This window comes from Myotis davidii, unplaced genomic scaffold (genome assembly GCF_000327345.1).
Source record: "Myotis davidii unplaced genomic scaffold, ASM32734v1 scaffold233, whole genome shotgun sequence".
Classification (NCBI taxonomy): Eukaryota; Metazoa; Chordata; class Mammalia; order Chiroptera; family Vespertilionidae; genus Myotis; species Myotis davidii.
Window position 1 is genome coordinate 3,397,220 of NW_006285917.1, and position 19,244 is coordinate 3,416,463.

Sequence of the window (19,244 nt, forward strand, 5' to 3'; positions counted from 1 at the left end):
GCTTTCTGTGCTAAGTGTCCCAATTACCTGAGGTAGACACTCTTGGTGCACCCCCTTGTGGTCTTTGTGCACAGTCTTGTTATAGCTAAGCCTTGATTGTTGTAGTTAACACTGGGAGGGAATGACCTCCAGGCCAATTGGCTGTGAGAATCAGCTGTGTCTGCAGTGGGAGAACCTCTGTCCTGGATCTCTAGGGCGGCGCTAATCCAGCCCTTGCCCCAGGCCAACCAGCAAATGCCTCCATGCAAGGCTTGGGCAGGGCGGGTCCCAGGGGATCAACAGGGCGGGCAGAGAGAGCAGTTTATGGCTGCTCTCAGTCCCATCCCCAGAGGCTCTGCCTCTCAGTGTCCCAGCAACTGCTGCAAACCTCGGAGAGAAAGCTGCCCTCGAGTTTCGATTGATGCCAGGCAGTTCTGTTTCTCCCGTTTGAGTCTGGGTCCCCAGAGACTTTCCTGGAGCTGGAGCTCAGAGCCTGAGACTCCCTCCCGGTTGAAACAGACAACCGCGCCCTCTGCCGCCAGCCCACTCGGCATGCACCTCCACACCTTTGTATTTTCTGCGCTGTGCCTCCTCTGAGTCTCGGCATGCTTTTCTCTTTCCTTCTAGTTGTAGAATTTCCCCTCAGCCAGCTTTCCTGTGATTCTGGGTGATGTCCGTTCCGTCTTTTAGTTGTATTTTTGAAGTGGTTGTGCGAGGCAGCAATCTCTGGTGTTTACCTATGCTGCCATCTTGGTTTCTCAAAAATATATATATATTTAAAAGGAGCGGGGAGTCTGGATGTGTATAGAGAGAGAAGGAAAGCGTGCAAAACACGGCAAGATGTTATTTGGAGAATAAAGGTGAGCAATCACAGTACTATCTTTCCACTTTTCTATAGGATTAGAATTTCCAGGTTAAAATAATACTTCAGAAGAATTTGTTAAAAAAGAAGAATATGAAGAAGGGGATGATGAAGGAGAAGGAGGACGGAGGAAGAGGGAAGAGGAGAGTTTGCAAAAATAATACATACTCATACGTAAGTATAATATCAGAATTCATGGTAGCTTTCTTTGCATAGTAGAGCTATGAACAATTTTCTATTTTTTTCTGTTCTTAGTTTTAAATAACAAGGCTATAATACTTTGATAATTAGAAAAATAAAATTCATTTTTTAAAGAGTATACTTTCAAATTTGAGTATATAAGTAATAAAAGTATTTTGTTCCAGTAAGTTTTTCAGATGAAAATAATGAGATTTGTCCAATAGCATAGTGATTGACATAATGAAAAGGGTCATGTGAATCATGGATGGGGTATAGTAACCAGTTGTTGAGCATCTTCAATATATTAACATCGTATAATAAAATAGGTTAATAATTACAACAGTGCTATAAGTAGGTATTAATAATTGTCTAAATTCTTATAACTACTAAGTTACAGATTGGCATATGAAACAAAGTCTGTCTTATATTACAACATCTATACGTAATAGTCTCTTGTGGTAGAGAGACATGTTAAATAACTGAATTCCTATTGGATGAAATAAGTGAACTAAGCTGGGCAAAAAGATAAGAAGTTGCTGGTAGTAGCTCCTGCCTGATTAGAAATTCATACCTAGCCATAGCTGGTTGCTCAGTGGTTAGAGCATCAGCCTGCAGACTGAAGGGTCCCAGGTTCGATTCCAGTCAAGGGCACATGCCTGGGTTTCGGGCTCGATCCCCAGTAGGGGATGTGCAGGAGGCAGCTGATCAATGATTCTCTCTCATCATTGATGTTTCTATCTTTCTCCTTTTTTCCTTCCTCTCTGAAATCAATAAAAATACATTTAGGAAAAAAAAATCATACCCAAAGAGTAATTAGTACATACCTTTGAAGTAGAAAGCAAGACCTTCCCCTTCAGTGCTGCTAAAACATTTTATTTTATTTTTTAAATCCTCACCCAAGGATATTTTTCCATTGATTTTTTTAGAGTTTCAGATATGAGAGAAACTCATCCATTGGTTGCCTCCTGCACACACCTGACTAGGGCCCGGGCAGGGAGGAGCCTGCTACCATAGTAGGTGCCCTTGATAGGAATCAAACCCGGGACCCTTTGGTCTACAGGCTGACGCTCTATCCACTGAGTCAAACTGGCTAGGGCGCTGCTAATACATTTTTGAAGAGTTTCTTAGTACCGATGTCCCGACTTCCCAGGGTTTGACTACGATTTCTTGACTTTTCAATGATGTGAATGCAATACAGAAACCGTACTTTGAATTTTGGTGTTTTTCTGGGCTAGTGGTATGTAGTATGATACTCTTGTGATGCTTGGCAGCGGCATCTCCCAGTCACCTGATCAGGAGAGTAAAAAGCAACACTCAACAGTGTCCTGTGTTGCCAGCGTTTATTTGGATATTGTGTTTTGTGTCTGTGAATTCCATCTTGTCTACAAAAACGCCGTCTGATTCACCTGCTTCTGGAGAGAAGAGGAAGGCAGTTACAGTGGGCTTGTCGGGAGGTAACCCCATTGGAAGTCGAGGAGCATTGATATTCAGGGCTATCAGGTGAATCTCAGGATACTCAGGTTGTATAAATAGGAAAAGATCAATGCATTATGATGATTGCTATGCAAGCATTACCAGCTAATTCCTTATTAGACCTTGTCAATGGATAATCAATCTAGGGTCTCTTTCAAGGAAGAACAGTCAATATTCCCGCAGTGTTGCTCACAAATCTATAAAAACCAGTCTTCTACCCCTTGTGTTAAGCCAGTAATGATCCTGAAGGGAATTAGTAGGTGGAAAACTCATGCTTATTTTCAGTGAAATCCTGAAATATGGTTAAAGTAAAGCAAAACAAAGCAACAACAACAAAAAAACCCACTAGATTTTAGCTGGTTAAATGTAAAAAGGAAGAGAAATAATGATTTCTCCTTTCCTGCATGGGTTCCCCAAAGGTCAAGGGAGATGTCAGTGGATTAACAGTAGATACTAATTCTGTGAACTTTTTCTTTTGTTTTGAAAATTCGTTTTATAGATTAGTCATAAAATTTACCCCATATTGGCTTCCTTTTTTTACTCAGAATGCTTTTCAGTCACCTCTTCTTATGGTTAATTCAGAGAGCCCAAGGAATACAAACTTTTAGCATGGGCTTCAAGAAAATAAGCTTTAGGAAGTAGGTTATAATGCTGCAAAAGTTATATTATACATTTCTAAGTAAAAAGTAAATTATTTGGATGTGTCTGCACCACAGTTCTCACTTGACATAGGGGAGGAAGTATTAACATTAAATAGTTTTAATTAGAATTTAAATAGGCAAAACATTTTTTCTCCAAATATTTTTTAAGAACCAGATAATTCCAAAAAAATAATGTATCATACAAACAAATGTTTTTAAATAAAATAGTCTAGCCTAGACAATGTGGCTCAGTGGTTGAACATCGACCTATATGAACCAGGAGGTCATGGTTCAATTTCTGGTCAGGGCACATGCCTGGGTTGTGGGCTTGGTCCTCACTGCGGGGTGTATAGGAGGCAGCTAATCAGTGATTCTCTCTCATCATTGATGTTTCTATCTCTCTCTCCCTATCCCTTCCTCTCTGAAATCGATAAAATATATTTTTTAAAAGTCTATTTATTTATTTATTTATTTATCCTTTATGAGTGCATTTGAACCAAAATGACAACAGTTGCTGGGAAGCAAAATCTCAACTTTAAAAGGAAAGAATTTTGATTAATTAAACCAAAGAACAGCTTCCATTTTGATTATATATTCTTTATTATTTGGTGTGTACATACATAAAGTATATATATTTAAGCTGAATATTTAATACAAACTCTAGGAAAGTATTCCAATTGAAAAATTATGATTATAAAGTAAAATAATCAAGATACATCAAGGATGCATGTGATTCCGTGCCAAATTTACAATCAATCACATATCTACAGTGTCATAGTCTTTTTATTCCCCCAAAAGTTTCCACATAAGAACTCAAAAGTGGGCAATAACTTGCCCAAAGAATAAGCTATTTTCATTATGTAGAACATAGGACGGGACATTATGGAAAATATAGCTTCTTCAGAATATTTTCATGGAGTTGCTAGTAAGACAACAGAGCCTAAGGCGACAAGGACCTGTCCAAGTAGACTGCTTATGTTGAATATGCCTTTATTCCTTGACTGGTTTAGGTGATGGGTCAGCCACGTTTTGTAGAAGAATGGTGAACAATAGACACCAGGAAAATTTTTTCGGCCACAGCCATATCCGTAACTGGTAATTCCCATAACAAAAAATTGTTTATGTTCTGGGACGTAGCACATTAATGGTCCACCACTATCACCCTATTAAAAAAGTCCCAAAAGAGTGTCAGTTACTTCTAGTAGTCCTTATATAATAGTAAAGCTGGAGTAAATTAACCACATTAAACATACTTTGTATAAATATACATTTTCAATATACCTCTGACTAATTAAGATCAATAGATTTTCAGTTTTATAGTCTAACTCAAACAGGAATTCAGTTACATCCAGTCTGGTGGTATAAATACCTACCAGACCGCTGTACTGATTTTTAGGTAATTTCCACACAAAGGTGGAATATTGGCGCTAGATGAAAGGTGGATGAAAGGTAGAGCTATTTTCTACAATGTCTCCAAGTTCCATCTTATTCTAACCACTTGTTTGCATGTAACTAACATTTTTCTATATCATGTTGGTTTTTTCTCTTTAATGCTCAGGAGCCCAGGTATAGGGGACAGTTAGGTTCAGGGCCTCAGGTCTGGTAGACTTAAGATATATGAAGGAGTCTTTTAGGTGTGTGTGGTTTGATAGCTAGAGGGGTGAACTGAATCTTGCAAGAAATGGCATCTGTCTAAGTGTTGACATTGGCTGGTGCTCAATATTAGGAATACATGGCTAATCCCCTCTGTAGTATCACAAATAACAAATCTCCCTCGGCGCTCATACAAGACTGTCCATGTAACAACTGAAACACCATTACTAAGGATGTCAATCACTCAAAGCAACAAGGACATTGAGCTAACTGTCACAGTGCCTAAGAGTTAAAGACTGTTTCTAAAATGTTTTCAAATTCTCTATATGTGGTAGGCATTGAATAATAATATTTTTTAACAATGGAAAAGTTTTGCTTATGAATGCAATTAAATTAGATTGGACTCATTATTATTTTACTCAGCAAGGTTTTAAATATATGTTTAAATATAAATATATCAATATATATATTTTAAGGAGAGGAAAGAGAGGGACAGAGAGATAGAAACCTTGAGGACAGAGAAACATTGATCGCCCGCCTCCTCCTGGGGATCAAGCCTGCAATCCAGGCATGTGCCCTGACCAGGAATCCAACTGGTCACCTGTTGGTTCATGGGGTGACGCTCAACCACTGAGCAACACCAGCCGGGCTCAGCAAGGTTTTTAAGGAAAAGGACACAGGATGGATAAACCCTGGATTTCTAGAAATAAGAATGAGTAGGAAAAGATCAGAGCTTGGGTTATTGCTTAGGGATGAAGTGCAGATGGATTTAGAAGTAGTAAAGAAAAGAGGAATAAAGAAAGTCAAAACAAAAAATAGATAAATTGGACTTCATAAAAAAAAAAAAACGTTTGCGCTACAAATGATAACATCAGGGAAGTGAAAAGACAGTCCACAGAATGAGAGAAATTGTATCCATGATATATAAAGAATTTTTACGACTCAATAATTAAAAGATAAATAACTCAGTTTAAAAATGGGAGAAAGATCTGAGTAGACATTTCTCCCAAGAAAGTATACAAATGGCTAATAAGTACATGCAATGATGCTCAACATTATTAGTCATTAGGGCGATGCAAATTAAAATCGAAATGAGATACCACTTCACACAAGGATGGTGGTAATAAAAAGGACAGACAAGCCCTAGCCATTTGGATCAGTAGATAGAGCCTCAACCTGCAGACTAAAGGGTTGCAGGCTTGATCCCTGGCCCTGGGGCCCTGGGACCCTGGGGCCCAGGTTGGGTGTGTGCGGGAGGCAACCAATTGATGTGTCTCTCTCAGGTGGATGTTTCTCTCTTTCTGTCTCTCCCTCCCTTCCACTCTCTCTAGAAATCAATGGAAAAATATCCTTGGGTGAGGATTAAAAACAAAACAAATCAGACAGACAATAAGTGCTAACAAAGATGTGGAGAAATTGAAACCCTTATATTTTACTGGTAAGAATGCAAAATGGCCCTAACCGGTTTGGCTCAATGGATAGAGCATCGGCCTGCGGACTCAAGGGTCCCAGGTTCAATTCCGGTCAAGGGCATGTACCTTGGTTGCGGGCACATCCCCAGTAGGGAGTGTGCAGGAGGCAGCTGATCGATGTTTCTCTCTCATTGATGTATCTAACTCTCTATCCTTCTCCCTTCCTCTGGTGTGCAGGAGGCAGCCAATCAATGATACTCTCTCATTATTGATGTTTCCCTCCCTCTCCCTTTCTCTCAGAAATCAGTAAAAGTATAAAATAAAATATGACCTATTCATACAATGGTACATTATTTGGCAATAAAATGAATAAAGTATTAATATATGTCACAATGTGGTTGAGCCTGCTAAGTGAAGGGAGTCAGTCACAAAAGACCATGTTGAATGATACCATTCAAATGAAATTCCCAGAATAGGCAAATCTTTAAAGATTAGTAGTTGCCTAAGGCTGGGGATGGGTGGGAGGAGAATGGAGAGTGACTCATAATGAGTGGAGGTTTCTTTTTGGGGTGACAATGTGTTCTAAAATTAGATTATGGTGACGGTTGCACTACTCTGTAAATATATTAAAACCCATTGAGTTGTACACTCTAACTGGGTGAATTGTGTATATGTAAATTGTACCTCAATAAAGGTGGTAATGGGAAAGAAAGGAAGAAAGATTCAGCGCAAATCAGGAAAGTAAGGATTTGGGTTGAGAAAAAAAGAACTTAGTACTTTTTTAAAGAAATTTTTAAAAATATATATTTGTATTGATTTCAGAGAGGAAGGGAGAGGGAGAGAGAAACAGAGACATCAATGATGAGAGAGAATCGTTGATTGGCTGCCTCCTGCACACCCCACACTGGGGATTGAGCCCGTAATCTGGGCATGTGCTCTGACTGGGAATCAAACTGTGAACTCCTGGTTCATAGGTTGATGCTAAACCACTGAGCCACACCAGTTACGATAAAAGATTTTTTGAGAGGAATGGAGAGAGAAAAACACTGATGGACTGCCTCCTGCACAACCCATACCGGGACCCAAAACCATGTGCCCTGATGAACCTGAAACCCCTCCATGTCTGGCAGGATGCCCAACCGAGCCACACCGCCCAAGGCAAAAATTGATAATTAAGACATCACCAGCCTTGGCTGGGTAGCTCAGTTGGTTAGAGCATTGTCCCAATAAGCCAAGGTTGTGGGTTCAAACCCAGGTCATGGCACATACAAGAATCAACCAATGAATGCAGAATAAGTAGAACAACAAGTCATTGTTTTTCCCTCTCTGTGTGTCTCTCTGTATCTTCCTTCCTCTCTCTAAAATTATTTAAAAAAAAAAAAAAAGGCTTTACCAGAAAGTGATCAAAGGCCTTGTTCAAGTTCCCTCTGGCTTTAGAAAATATTTCTAAGGAAAATTATTTGGTCTTACCCTGCAAGTATCAAAAATTCCATCTTCATCACCTGCACAAAATGAAGTTATAGGAATTATATTCCCATAACCCTTATCAGAATTACAAACTTTTCGAGAAATATAATGCACTTGTGCTTCCTGTAACATTCTTGTAGAATTACCTATTGACAAACAAACAAACAAAAAGCACCAATAAGTGATTTTGGAGAGCAGGCATTTTGACAGTGATATAAAATTTTCATGTTGAATAGGTTTTCTTTCCAAAGTGACTGATTCAAGAATTATGTAAAACTAGAGGCCCGGTGCACAAATTCATGTGTGGGTGGGGTCCAGTCCTCCCACCTGATCGGGCCAATCGGCTGGATTGGCCAGGGGGAGGGACTGCGGGTGGTTGGCCAACTGGCCCTGCCCCTTGGTTGAACTCCCAGTTGAACTCCTGGTCGAACTCCCGGTTGAGGGGACAATTTGCATATTAGCCTTTTATTATATAGGACTAGTAGCCTGGTGCACAAAAATTTGTGCACTTGGGGGTGAGGGTGAGGGGTGGGGCCAGACCTCTCAGCCCGACCTGCACCCTCTGTCATGTTCCGGGACCCGTGAGTGAACGAATAATGAGTGAGTGAATGAGCGAATGAATGAACGAGTGAGTGAATGAGCGAATGAATGAACGAGTGAGTGAATGAGCAAGCAGCTATGGGGTGGGAACTTCTGCCGCGTTGCCATAGCAATGCGGCAGAAGTTCCGCCCCGCTCTCGGCTGCCTGATGCAAACCCTGGGAAGTTCCCGCTCCGCTCCCAGAGGCCTGGCGCCCCTCTCCCGACTGCATAGTTCGCGCCAGGCAAAGGTGGCCTGGGTTCTCTGGCTTTGCCCTGCCACTCGGCTCTTGCCTGCTGCATGGGTTTCCGATCACCATCAGCAGCAGGCGGCTTCTTCCATCCTTGCCCTTTCGCCTCCCATCATTGCACCTACGTATGCAAATTAACCGCCATCTTTGTTGGCAGTTAATTTGCATATCACCCTGATTAGCCAATGGGAAGCGTAGCAGAGGTACGGTTAATTACCCTTTTTGTCTTTTATTAGATAGGATTATATCAATGTATGTATGTATATATGTATGTATGCCTAGGAAGACTGTGGAAAAACATTCACCAAAATGTTAATGACCGTTATCTCTAGACTAGAGGCCTGGTGCATGAAATTCATGCAGGTGGGGGGGTTCCCTCAGCCCAGCCTGCACTTTCTTTAATCTGGGACCCCTCAAGGGATGTCCGACTGCCTGTTTAGGCCCGATCCCCTGGTGGAGATCCCTCTCACAATCCAGGACTGCAGCCTCCCAACCACTTGCCTGCCTGCCTGCCTGATTGCCCTTAACTGCTTCTGCCTGCCAGCCTGATCGACACCTAACTGCTCCCCTGCAGGCCTGATTCCCCCCAACTGCCCTCCCCTGCGGGCCTGGGTCCCTCCTCCAACTGTCCTCCCCTGCTGGCCCGGTCACCCCTAACTGCCCTCCCCTGTATCACCCCTAACTGCCCTCCCCAGCAGGCATGATTGCCCCCAACTGCCCTCCCCTGCCAGCCATCTTGTGGTGGCCAGCTTGTGTTGGAGTGATGGTCAATTTGCATATTACTCTTTTATTAGATAGGATAGTAGAAATTTCAGGTTATTTTTGCTGTCTTTGTTCTCGTGTGCTCCTGAAGGTCTTACAATAGGATCTATTGATTTTACAAAGTAAAGCTATTGTCAAGGACTAAAGACATAAAGCCTGAGGTCTTTCTTCTGTTGTAAGTTGTGAATACTTTTATTTAATTTTACAACGATGCTAAGTCTTGAAGTATGGTGCACAGGAAAATAAAATAGATTTTAATTTACATACTCCCCTAACTTCTCCACTCATTCCAGAATATAAAGTGGTTCTTTGCTACACAAGAAAATAGGAAAATACAGGACAACACAACAAGAACCTAAAGGACAGCTTGTGGAAAGATTTATCCGTAGAAAAGCTGCTGTAACAGCAGCACCGGATCCTACCAGCCTGTCTCGGAGGTGCAGCTGTCCCCTGCAGGAGCTGGGTGTTTTGTGTGCCCCGCATTCTCCTTCAGCTTTCCTGGTAATGGACTTTGTCCCCTTGACTGCAGGTGGGCAGCTGTTCCATTCACAGAATTCTACTCTGCTGGTGACACTGACTGGTCTGGACTTCACTATATTTAGTACAAGGGTGACCAACTGGAATCCTTATCCAGCTATTTTTTTTTTTTAACCAGGGCTGCTGGAGAAGAATGTTTCACCCTAGTCACATGTTTGTTTCGCTATAAATCGAAAGCAGCCTAACTCTCTCGTTCCAGCCTTTTGAGGACAGGCAGCCTGGGGAATTACAGTCAACATACAGAGAGAATGGGAGTTGGAAACAGAAATAAAATATATCCCAGAGCATTCAGATTCCTGGGTTGAGGCTTCCTGGAGGCTGGCCACATTTCTGCCCTTTATTTAAAAATAATTTCCAGTAATACCGGCTGCATATAAAGAATACATGTAACATGTAAGTGATAACATGTAATAATAAAATGAGCACCTGGGAACCTACCACCCAATTTATGAACCTGGTGCAGTGATATTAAAAAACAAACAAACAAGAGATTTCAAAGCGAATAAAAGAGGGAGCCCAGAAACAGATGCCTGGACTTTCTGTTCTATTCCACTGGCCACTGAGAATTTCCTTGCACAAATACAGCACTGACTCATTACTACAGCTTTAGAACAGTTTTCTTCCACAGGATTGTGTTGGCTATTCTTGGTTCTTTTAGAATGAGCTTTATAATTCTCTCAAAACTCATTAAGGTTTATCATTCCCTGGGTGGGGTTTTTTCCCCCTCCAGTTTTGCAGATAGAATTGACATCTTTATGATACTCAGTCTTCCTATTCAAGTATAAAGTATTTCATTCCATTTAGTTAGGTATTTTTAATGTCTTTTAAAAATTGTTTAGGATTTTTTTTTCCCATAAAAGGCCTATAATCTTTTGTTAGATTTGTTTTTACCTACCTAATTATTTTGGTATTTTTGTAAATGTTAATGTCTTCACTTTTCCAACATTAAAATGAAAATTTTAATCATAAAGCAAAGATAAAAGAATTTCTCAGTGAACAGTCATATGCCCACCTCCCAGTTTCTTTAATCTATAGTTGTTTCTGCAACTTTTATTTAGCTATTATTTTAAAATTATAAAAAAGTAGCAAGAATAGTATAAAGAACTATTAAATACCCTTTACTGAGATTCACCAGTTGTTTTTTTCACATTTGCATTATTTGCACTCTGTGTGTTTATAATTTTTTGAATCATTTGAGGGTGAATGGCAGCGATTGTTTTAGAGTGCATTAGTTAAGAAAAGGACATGCCCTTATTAACCATAGTACTTTTATCAAGATCAGGAAACTTAACACTGGTAAGTACTATTATTCAGTTCGCATTTAATCTCAGTGTATTTTATCTATTTTCCAGCTATCTATCTGTTATAGATTTAAAGTCTAATTTTATTATAGTTTAATTTGAACCATTGACCCACTTCTATATTTGCCTATTCTGGACATTTTCTCATATAAATGGAATTATATAATAAATGGGCTTTTGTGTCTGGCTTATTTTACTTAGTATAATGTTTTAGCATGTATCAATACTTCATTTATTTTTATGGCTGGATAATATTGTCTAAATATACAACTTATTTATTCATCAGTGATGGACATTTACATTTTTTCATTTTTTTGTTAGTATGAATAATATTGCTATGAATAGCTGAGTATGGGTTTTTGTGTGAACATGTTTTCATTTCTCTTGGGTATATTCCTACATGTGAAATTGCTGAGTTGTACGGTAATTGTATGTCTACATTTTTTAAAATATATTTTATTGATTTTTTACAGAGAGGAAGGGAGAGGGATAGAGAGTTAGAAACATCGATGAGAGAGAAACATCAATCAGCTGCCTCCGGAACACTCGCCACTGGGGATGTGCCCACAACCAAGGTACATGCCCTTGACTGGAATCGAACCCAGGACCCTTGAGTCTGCAGGCCAACGCTCTATCCACTGAGCCAAACCGGTCAGGCTATATGTCTAAATTTTTGAGGAACTGACAAACTGTATTCCAATGCAGCTGAATCATTTTATATTCCCACTAGCAATATATGAGGGTTCTAATTTTTCATATCCTTGCCAACACTTGCTACTGCCTAAATTTAAAAAAAATTTTTTTTTTATTTCAGAGAAAGGGAGAGGGAGAGAGAGACAGAAACATCAATAATGAGAATCATTGATTGGTTGCCTCCTGCACACCCTCTACTGGGGATCGAGCCTGCAACCCTGGCATGTGCCCCTGACTGGGAGTCAAGCCAGGTGACTTCCTGGTTCATAGGTCGATGCTCAACCACTGAGCCAACCGGCCAGGTGCAACATAAATTTACATTAAGTGAATTATATCAAGTGAATGATGTTATAAATATCCAAATGGTCCTTGGCAAAAAAAAAAGTTTCCCCACCCCTGTTTTAAAGTCTATTTTTGTCTGATATATATATTGCTTGTTTGTTTCCATTTGCAGAAATATCTTTTTCCTTTACTTTCCGTGTCTTTTGATCTGAAGTGGGTCTGTTGTAGGCAGCATATGTATGGGTCTTATTTTTTTTATTTATTCAGCTAACTTATGTCCTTTTATTGGAACATTTAATCCATTTACATTGATTGTTGCCATTTTATAATTCATATTTTTTACCTTTTCTTCTTCTTTAAGTCCCTGTAATACTTTTTGTAATACTCATTTGGTAGTGGTGAACTTTAGCTTTTTATTGTCTGGGAAGCTCTTTATCTCTCCTGTGATTCTAAATGATAGCCTTTATTTGCCTTAGATTCTAAAAGACTGCTGGGTAGAGTAATCTTGTTTGTAGGTACTTGATTTTCATCACTTTGAATATTTCTTGCCAGTCCCTTCTTACCGCAAAGTTTCTGTTGAGATATCATTTGACTGTCTAATCATTGGTTCTCAACCTTCTGGCCCTTTAAAACAGTTCCTCATCTTGTGACCCCCAACCATAAAATTATTTTCGTTGCTACTTCATAACTGTAATTTTGCTACTGTTATCAATCATAATGTAAATATCTGATATGCAGGATGGTCTTAGGCGACCCCTGTGAAAGGGTCGTTCGACTGCCAAAGGGGTCACGACCCACAGGTTGAGGACCGCTGGATGAGAACTCCCTTGTAGGAAACTGCTTTTCTTGTGCAGCTTTTAAAATTCTCTGTTTGTCTTTATCCTCTGGAATTTTAATTATGGTGTTTTGGTGTGGGTCTCTTTGGATTCATCTTGTTTCAGGCTGTGCATGCCCTGGAGTTGTATGTTTATTTTCTTAACCAGATTAGGGAAGTTTTCAGTCATTTTTCTTCAAATAGATTTTCAATGCCTTGCTCTCTCCTCTCCTTCTGGTATCCTTATGACATAAATGTTATTACACTTGTTTTCCCAGAGGTCTCTTAAACTACTCCCATTTTTCTTTTTTTGCTGTTCTGTTTGGGAGTTTCTGCTAACTTGTCTTCCAAATTGCCGATTCAAACCTCTGTCTGTTGATCCTCTCTAGTGAATTTTTCATTTTATTTATTGTATTCTTTATTTCTGATTTTTAAAAAATGGTGTCCATCTCTTTGTGTAAATTCTTACTGAGTTCATCTAGTCTTTTTTAAGTTCATTGAATATCCTTATATCCAGTGTTTTGAACTCTGTACCTCATAGTGTTTTGACTCTATATCATTTTACTCTTTTTTTAAAATATATTTTTATTGATTTCAGGGAGGAAGAGACAGACAGATAAAAACATAAATGATGAGAGGGAATCAACTGCCTCTTGCATCCCCCTACTGAAGATTGAGCCCATAACCCAGGCATATACCTTTACTGGGAATTGAACCATGACCTCCTGGTTCATAGGTCAATGGTCAACCACTGAGCATACGGCCGGACTCATTTCATTCTTTTTAAAATATATATATTTTATTTTATTTTTTTAACTTTTATTTTTTTAAATATATTTTATTGATTTTTTCCAGAGAGGAAGGGAGAGGGATAGAGAGTTAGAAACATCGACAGATAAAAACATAAATGATGAGAGGGAACCATTGATCAACTGCCTCTTGCACTCCCCCTACTGAAGATTGAGCCCATAACCCAGGCATATACCTTTACTGGGAATTGAACCATGACCTCCTGGTGGGAGGTTGTGTCCCTTCTTTCACCATTGACGTGGAAGAATATTTCTCTTGCCCATAAATAAATATTCAATCACTTTTCTGAAAACTCAGGGCCCTTTCTCTGTAGCCTAAAATAACAGTTCTCCAATTGTTAAAAATATAGTTGTCATGTTCTTGCCTCCTGCATGCCTCCTACTGGGTATCGAACCCATAACCGAAGCACTTGCCCTTGACCAGAATCAAACCTAGGACTCTTCAGTCCACAGGCTAACATTCTAACCACTGAGCCAAATCAGCTAGGTATCATTTCATTATTTTTCTAGAATTTTTCCTGCTCTTTCATTTGGGACATGTTTCTTTGTCTCCTCATTTTGGCTGTCTCCCTGTGTTTGTTTCTATATATTAGGTAGATCTGCTATGTCTCCCGGTCTTGGCTGGGTGGCCTTATGTAGCAGGTGGGACCCAGATGGCACAGTCCCTCTGGTCTTCTGAGCTAATTGCTACAGGTAGTCAATCCCCTGTGTGTGTTGTCTGTGCCCTCCTGTTGTACTTGAGCCTTGATTGCTGTTGGCTATAACTACAACAGAGAAGTTGTTGGGTGAGAGCTGACCCCACAGAGTACGATTTGCTGTATTGGGGGTCTTGTGCCTGCTGAGTCCAACCTTTGGGTTTGTCGTTTGCAGAGCTAATTGGGTGGTGGTGTGGTGTGATCTGAAGCCAGTCATTGGGTGTGCTGGTTCTGGGGGCTCTTGAGAGGGGCGCTAATGCAGGTTCAGTTTAGTCTCTGACTGTGTCCATCTTGGGGCCACCTGGTAGCAACTACAAAGTGACCTGTGGTTGGTAGATTCCTGTGCTGGGCTTGGAGGCGCCTGGGAGAGGCTATTCTGTGAACCAAGACAGGCTGCCAGGCAGGGGCCGCTTTGCAAGAGCCTACTGAAGCCAGCTACTTCTTATTTGAGGTTTGTGGATCTTTCAGATTTGGGGGAAGTCCTCAGCCCAAGCCAAGGCTGGTTGTTTCCAAGGAACAGCTACTGGAAGAGGTTCAGGCCTATGCCTGTTTTGGGGGGTAGGTTCTCAGGTAATCAGCAGGTGAGCCAAACAAGGTTAGCTAGTTTTATGGAGACTCAGATTTGGCACCTTGACTGTGCCTGCAGGCTGTGTGTGTGGAGGGCCCAACAAAGGATCAGTAAGTCCTGCCAGTACTTCTGTCTAGGCCAGAGCTGCTCCTCTAGCCTTTGCCTTGAAGTCAGACGATTCAGTTCCTCCCCGTATATCCCTGATGCTTATCAAGATGCTGCCCCAGCCCTAGCTGGTTTGGCTCAGTGGATCGAGTGTCAGCCTGCAAACTAAAGGGTCCCAGGTTTGATTCTGATCAAGGGCACATGCCCAGGTTGCTGGCTTGATCCTTAATTGGGGATAGGCAGGAGGTGGCTGATCACTGAGTCTCCCTCATCATTGATGTTTCTATCTCTTGCTCCCTCTCCCTTCCTCTCTGAAATAAATAAAAATATATCCTATATAATAAAAGCATAGTATGCAAATTGTCCCCTTGACCAGAGTTCTTCCAGGAGTTCAACCAGGAGGCAGGCTGGCCGGGGGAAGGGAGGGAGCACCCAGCTGGTAGCCAGCAGCCACTAGGAGCCCTACCAGTGCATCAATTTTGTGCACTGGGCCTCTAGTATATGTATAAAGATGCTGCCCCTGCACTGGAGCTCAGAGTGAGTGAGTCTGTCAGCTAGCAAGTCCTTGTGTTGGCCCTTTAAGAGAAACACCTGGAACTCACACAGCCTTCGGTCTCATCTGGACAGAATTCCTGTTGATTTTCACAGCCAAAGATGTGAGGACTCCTCTTCTAAGCATTGGTGGTCTGGGCTAGGAAACTGGGTATGGGGCTGGGATCCTGCCCTCTCCTCAGGGGGGACCTCTGCAGGTTACATATCTCTCCTGATTCTTTTATTGTAAATATTTTATTATTATACTGCTTAACAGTAGAATAAATTAATATTTATGGTTAGCATATGTATGAAAATTATGAAGGTGGTGGTTTAGATTAAACTTGAAGGACTTTTTAAAGCACCCCCTCCCTTTTTTTCTTTCAGAGTATAGTAGTCCTTAAGGATCAATCAATTTTTGGTGGTTTCTTCAAGCAAGTCTTTTGCTTCATTTATTTTGGTTATTAAGTATGGAGACCCACCTCAATCTGGGTGATTCTCCTGTGAGCTGTTTTAATCTTGGCCTTGCCAGCAGATGAGTTTATATCCCAAAATAAGACTAGCTCCTCACCCACACATTTTCTGTTCAAATCCTCCTTTACAGTAGGATGAAAGGTTAGGGGTTGAAATCTTCTTTGCGGTTTCTGTGATTGTTTTAGAAGTTTCCAGATCTGAAATACATAGCAACCTGCAAATGCAAAAGCTGAAACACCTTGTCTTAAAGCTATCAAGCTTCTTGCCAGTCCCTGGTCAATTTCTGTGTCTGGCCTTTTGGTTGAGGGCAGCGAGTATTCAGTACAGTGCAGGCCCTTGCCCACAGGGGCAACGTCACCAAGGGCAGCCATGGCAATGTGGTGAGGAAGGTGCTGTGCGCATTGGCACTGCCTACATGACAGACGCAGGGACAAACTATCCCTCCCGATTCTAAACCACCACACCACGGGTGTACGATCTGCCCATTCTGTGTCTCTGCCCCTCCTACCAGTCTTGACATGGTTTCTTCTTTATGTCCTTGTCAAAGAAGTTATGTTCAGCTAGTCTTCAGGTGGTTCTCAAGGGTGGTGTTCCTATAATTTAGTTGTAATTTTGATGTGATTGTGGGAGAAGGCGAGCACAGTGTTAACCTACTCCATCATCTTGACCAGAAGTTCATTCCAGCTTTCTTTTGATTAATGTTGCTATGGTGTAGCTTTTCCTACCTGTTGCTTTGAGCATACCTCTATCATATTTGAAGTGTACTATGTATACCTAGTATATGAACCATTTGCTGGATCAAGAGTCTGACTCAGTTTTAGAATATAGTCCAAGAGCTCCAGCTTTATGAGTCTCCCCACACACACTTGAGCAATCTTTGTTTTTCAACCCTCTCAAGGCCCATGAAACCACAGAAATCAATATTCAATGTTATCAATTTGGTAAAGACCCTCAAAATGAACGCCCACTTTGGTTATCTAAATTTCCTATCTTAACACTCAGTCCTTGACCTATGTATTTTCTGTTTTTAATAGTTTTCAGTGGGAAGGTTGGTATGTGCATGTAATCTACCATGTTGCTGTAGAAACAACTTAATCCTCAGAACAATGTTCTGATAGGTATTAATACTCTCATCTTATAGATCATGAAAATGTGTGACACTGTGAGAGATTATATAAAATAGTAGAAACAAACGAGTTTGAGGCAGGCTGACCTGGGCGTGAATTTTGACTCCTTTCTTAGTTCTCTGTGTAACTTTGGGCTATTTATTACATTAACCTTTTTTTTTAGGAGTTTTGTGCGTTTTATTTAACCAATTCAGGCCATAATATTTGTAACTTAAATCCCTTGTACATATTATATGCCTATACCCCAGAGGAAATAGGAGGTAATACCTGACAGGAAATGTTTTTCCGTGGCTTCTTTATTAAATCCTTAGTTATCTTCTTTTTATATTAGAATTGTACCTAAAGAGATCACTGGCAAGAAGCTCTTCTTTTGCATGTTGATTTTACACCTCCATTTCCTGCCTCAAGGCCCCTTGTGATTCCATATTCTTTCGATCATGATGAGATATTAAATCCGATCCTCCAATGGTCTGTGGAAGTTTTCCTACTCCAGGAAATGTGATCTTTCAGAATTTCTTGAAATTTTCTAGTCAACCATAATCATCCTTTCCACTGGGTGCATTTCTGGAGGCAGAGTTACTAATCACCAGTGATCTAAATGTACTCAGCAGCACCTTCTTTGGAAGCATCACACCATCGTCCTGAAGCCTGTCATTGTTAGATGATTCTTTAGTTGACCTAGTAATCCTTTTTTGAGATCACATTTCTGCCTAAGTTCATTTTCTTGAGATATCTTGTCACTTTCTGGTATTGTTTCATCATTAAAAGAGCCCTTTGTTTCTGTATCTAATCTTGGCCCTTTTGTAATATTGACATCTTTCTCTTGTTTTTGAACTTTCACTTCAGTTTCTAGCTCTGGTTTTGTGTTCTTGAACAATTGTTCCAATACTTCATGTTTTATGGCTAAATTGTCAATTTTCCTTTTTTCCCGTTTTTCTGTAGAAAGAGACTAACTAGCAGAGTTGTTCACAGTGGATTTTTAATCTATATCTATAGATGTTATTTGCCCCCGAACCCCAGTCTCATTCTGAGATAGCTGCTACTCGTTTTCTTTCTTTCTTCTTCTTCTTCTTCTTCTTCTTCTTCTTCTTCTTCTTCTTCTTTTCTCTCTCTCTCTCTCTCTCTGGGTGTAGCAAGTTGCGTTTATTCTAGATGAGAAAGAAACATTTTCATTCTTGCTGATTTAGGTGAAGAAATTTCTCGATTTCCTTCATCCTTTTCCCTTTTTGTGGTGGATAGTGGAAGTAGTTTCTGATGGAGTTGATCAGTGGCTGCTGGGAAGCCCAATCTCTCCCTCTATTTGCACCTAGGAGCGTGGTTGGTGAAAGCTGTATTATTATCAGAGCTTATTTTGGAGGTTCCATTAGAGTAGATGTTTCTTGTGAAGATAGTCTGGATTTTTGTTCCATTCTGAAGATTTTTATTTCTTTTGACCTTTCACTCAAATCCACACGTTTGTCTGCTCTCTGTGTTGGCTACACATATGTTCACTGGGGCACTTGGCATGAGCTTTTCTTTGACTGACAAGCCTTGGAAAAGGCTCGGGGCTGGAGTCGTCATCCTGAATCCTACACTGGGCTGGCCCTGAGGATCACGGTAATTTCCCGTAGTCATGAAAATAATTGCCAATCCAACTTCTGCTTCAGGAATAGATCTAAGACCTTGCCTTTGCATGGATTCAATGGATCCATTTTTTCTGAGAGTCAGAAATTAAGGTCTAGGAATTTGTTATTCTACATCAACAACAAAATGTTCAGGAGCTGAAAATAAACTATCATCAACTTCATTTTCTTCTGTTATCAACCTAGCATCTCTTCCTCCCAAAACAACTGCTGAACTTAGGCTGCTTGGCACTCGGAAATACAAATGTTTTCCCTTTGAAGATGTTTTCTTTCCTGTCGTCCTGGCAGATCAATATTTTTACTTGTAATAGCTGGTTCATCATCAATAGGTGGGTAAAAACTTTCAATTCATGGATGCTGCTTCTTAGACAGAAGTGGTTTCAAAAATTCAGTAAATTGCTCTGGCCTTACAATTGGACATCCACAAATGAGTGCACGTATTGTTTTAATGATCACTTTAACTGAGATCATAACAAGGTGCGTGCATT

The 19,244-nt window shown here is 40.5% G+C and overlaps 1 protein-coding gene and 2 pseudogenes across 1 annotated transcript in view; all 3 read right to left on the minus strand.

The window, feature by feature from the left end:
* Positions 1-3,750: 3,750 nt before the first annotated feature.
* The window catches only part of TMPRSS12 (transmembrane (C-terminal) protease, serine 12), a 33,118-nt gene continuing 17,624 nt past the window's right edge, over positions 3,751-19,244 (minus strand). The window contains exons 5-6 of the mRNA XM_006757115.2: positions 7,611-7,753; positions 3,751-4,298 (exon numbers count right to left, since the gene is read on the minus strand). Of these exons, the coding sequence (XP_006757178.1) occupies positions 4,047-4,298; positions 7,611-7,753 (395 nt within the window). The 3' untranslated portion in view covers positions 3,751-4,046. The remainder of the gene's footprint in view (positions 4,299-7,610; positions 7,754-19,244) is intronic.
* On the minus strand, positions 15,945-16,425 carry LOC102772454 (annotated as a pseudogene).
* Positions 17,293-19,244, minus strand: part of LOC102774828 — a 2,155-nt pseudogene continuing 203 nt past the window's right edge.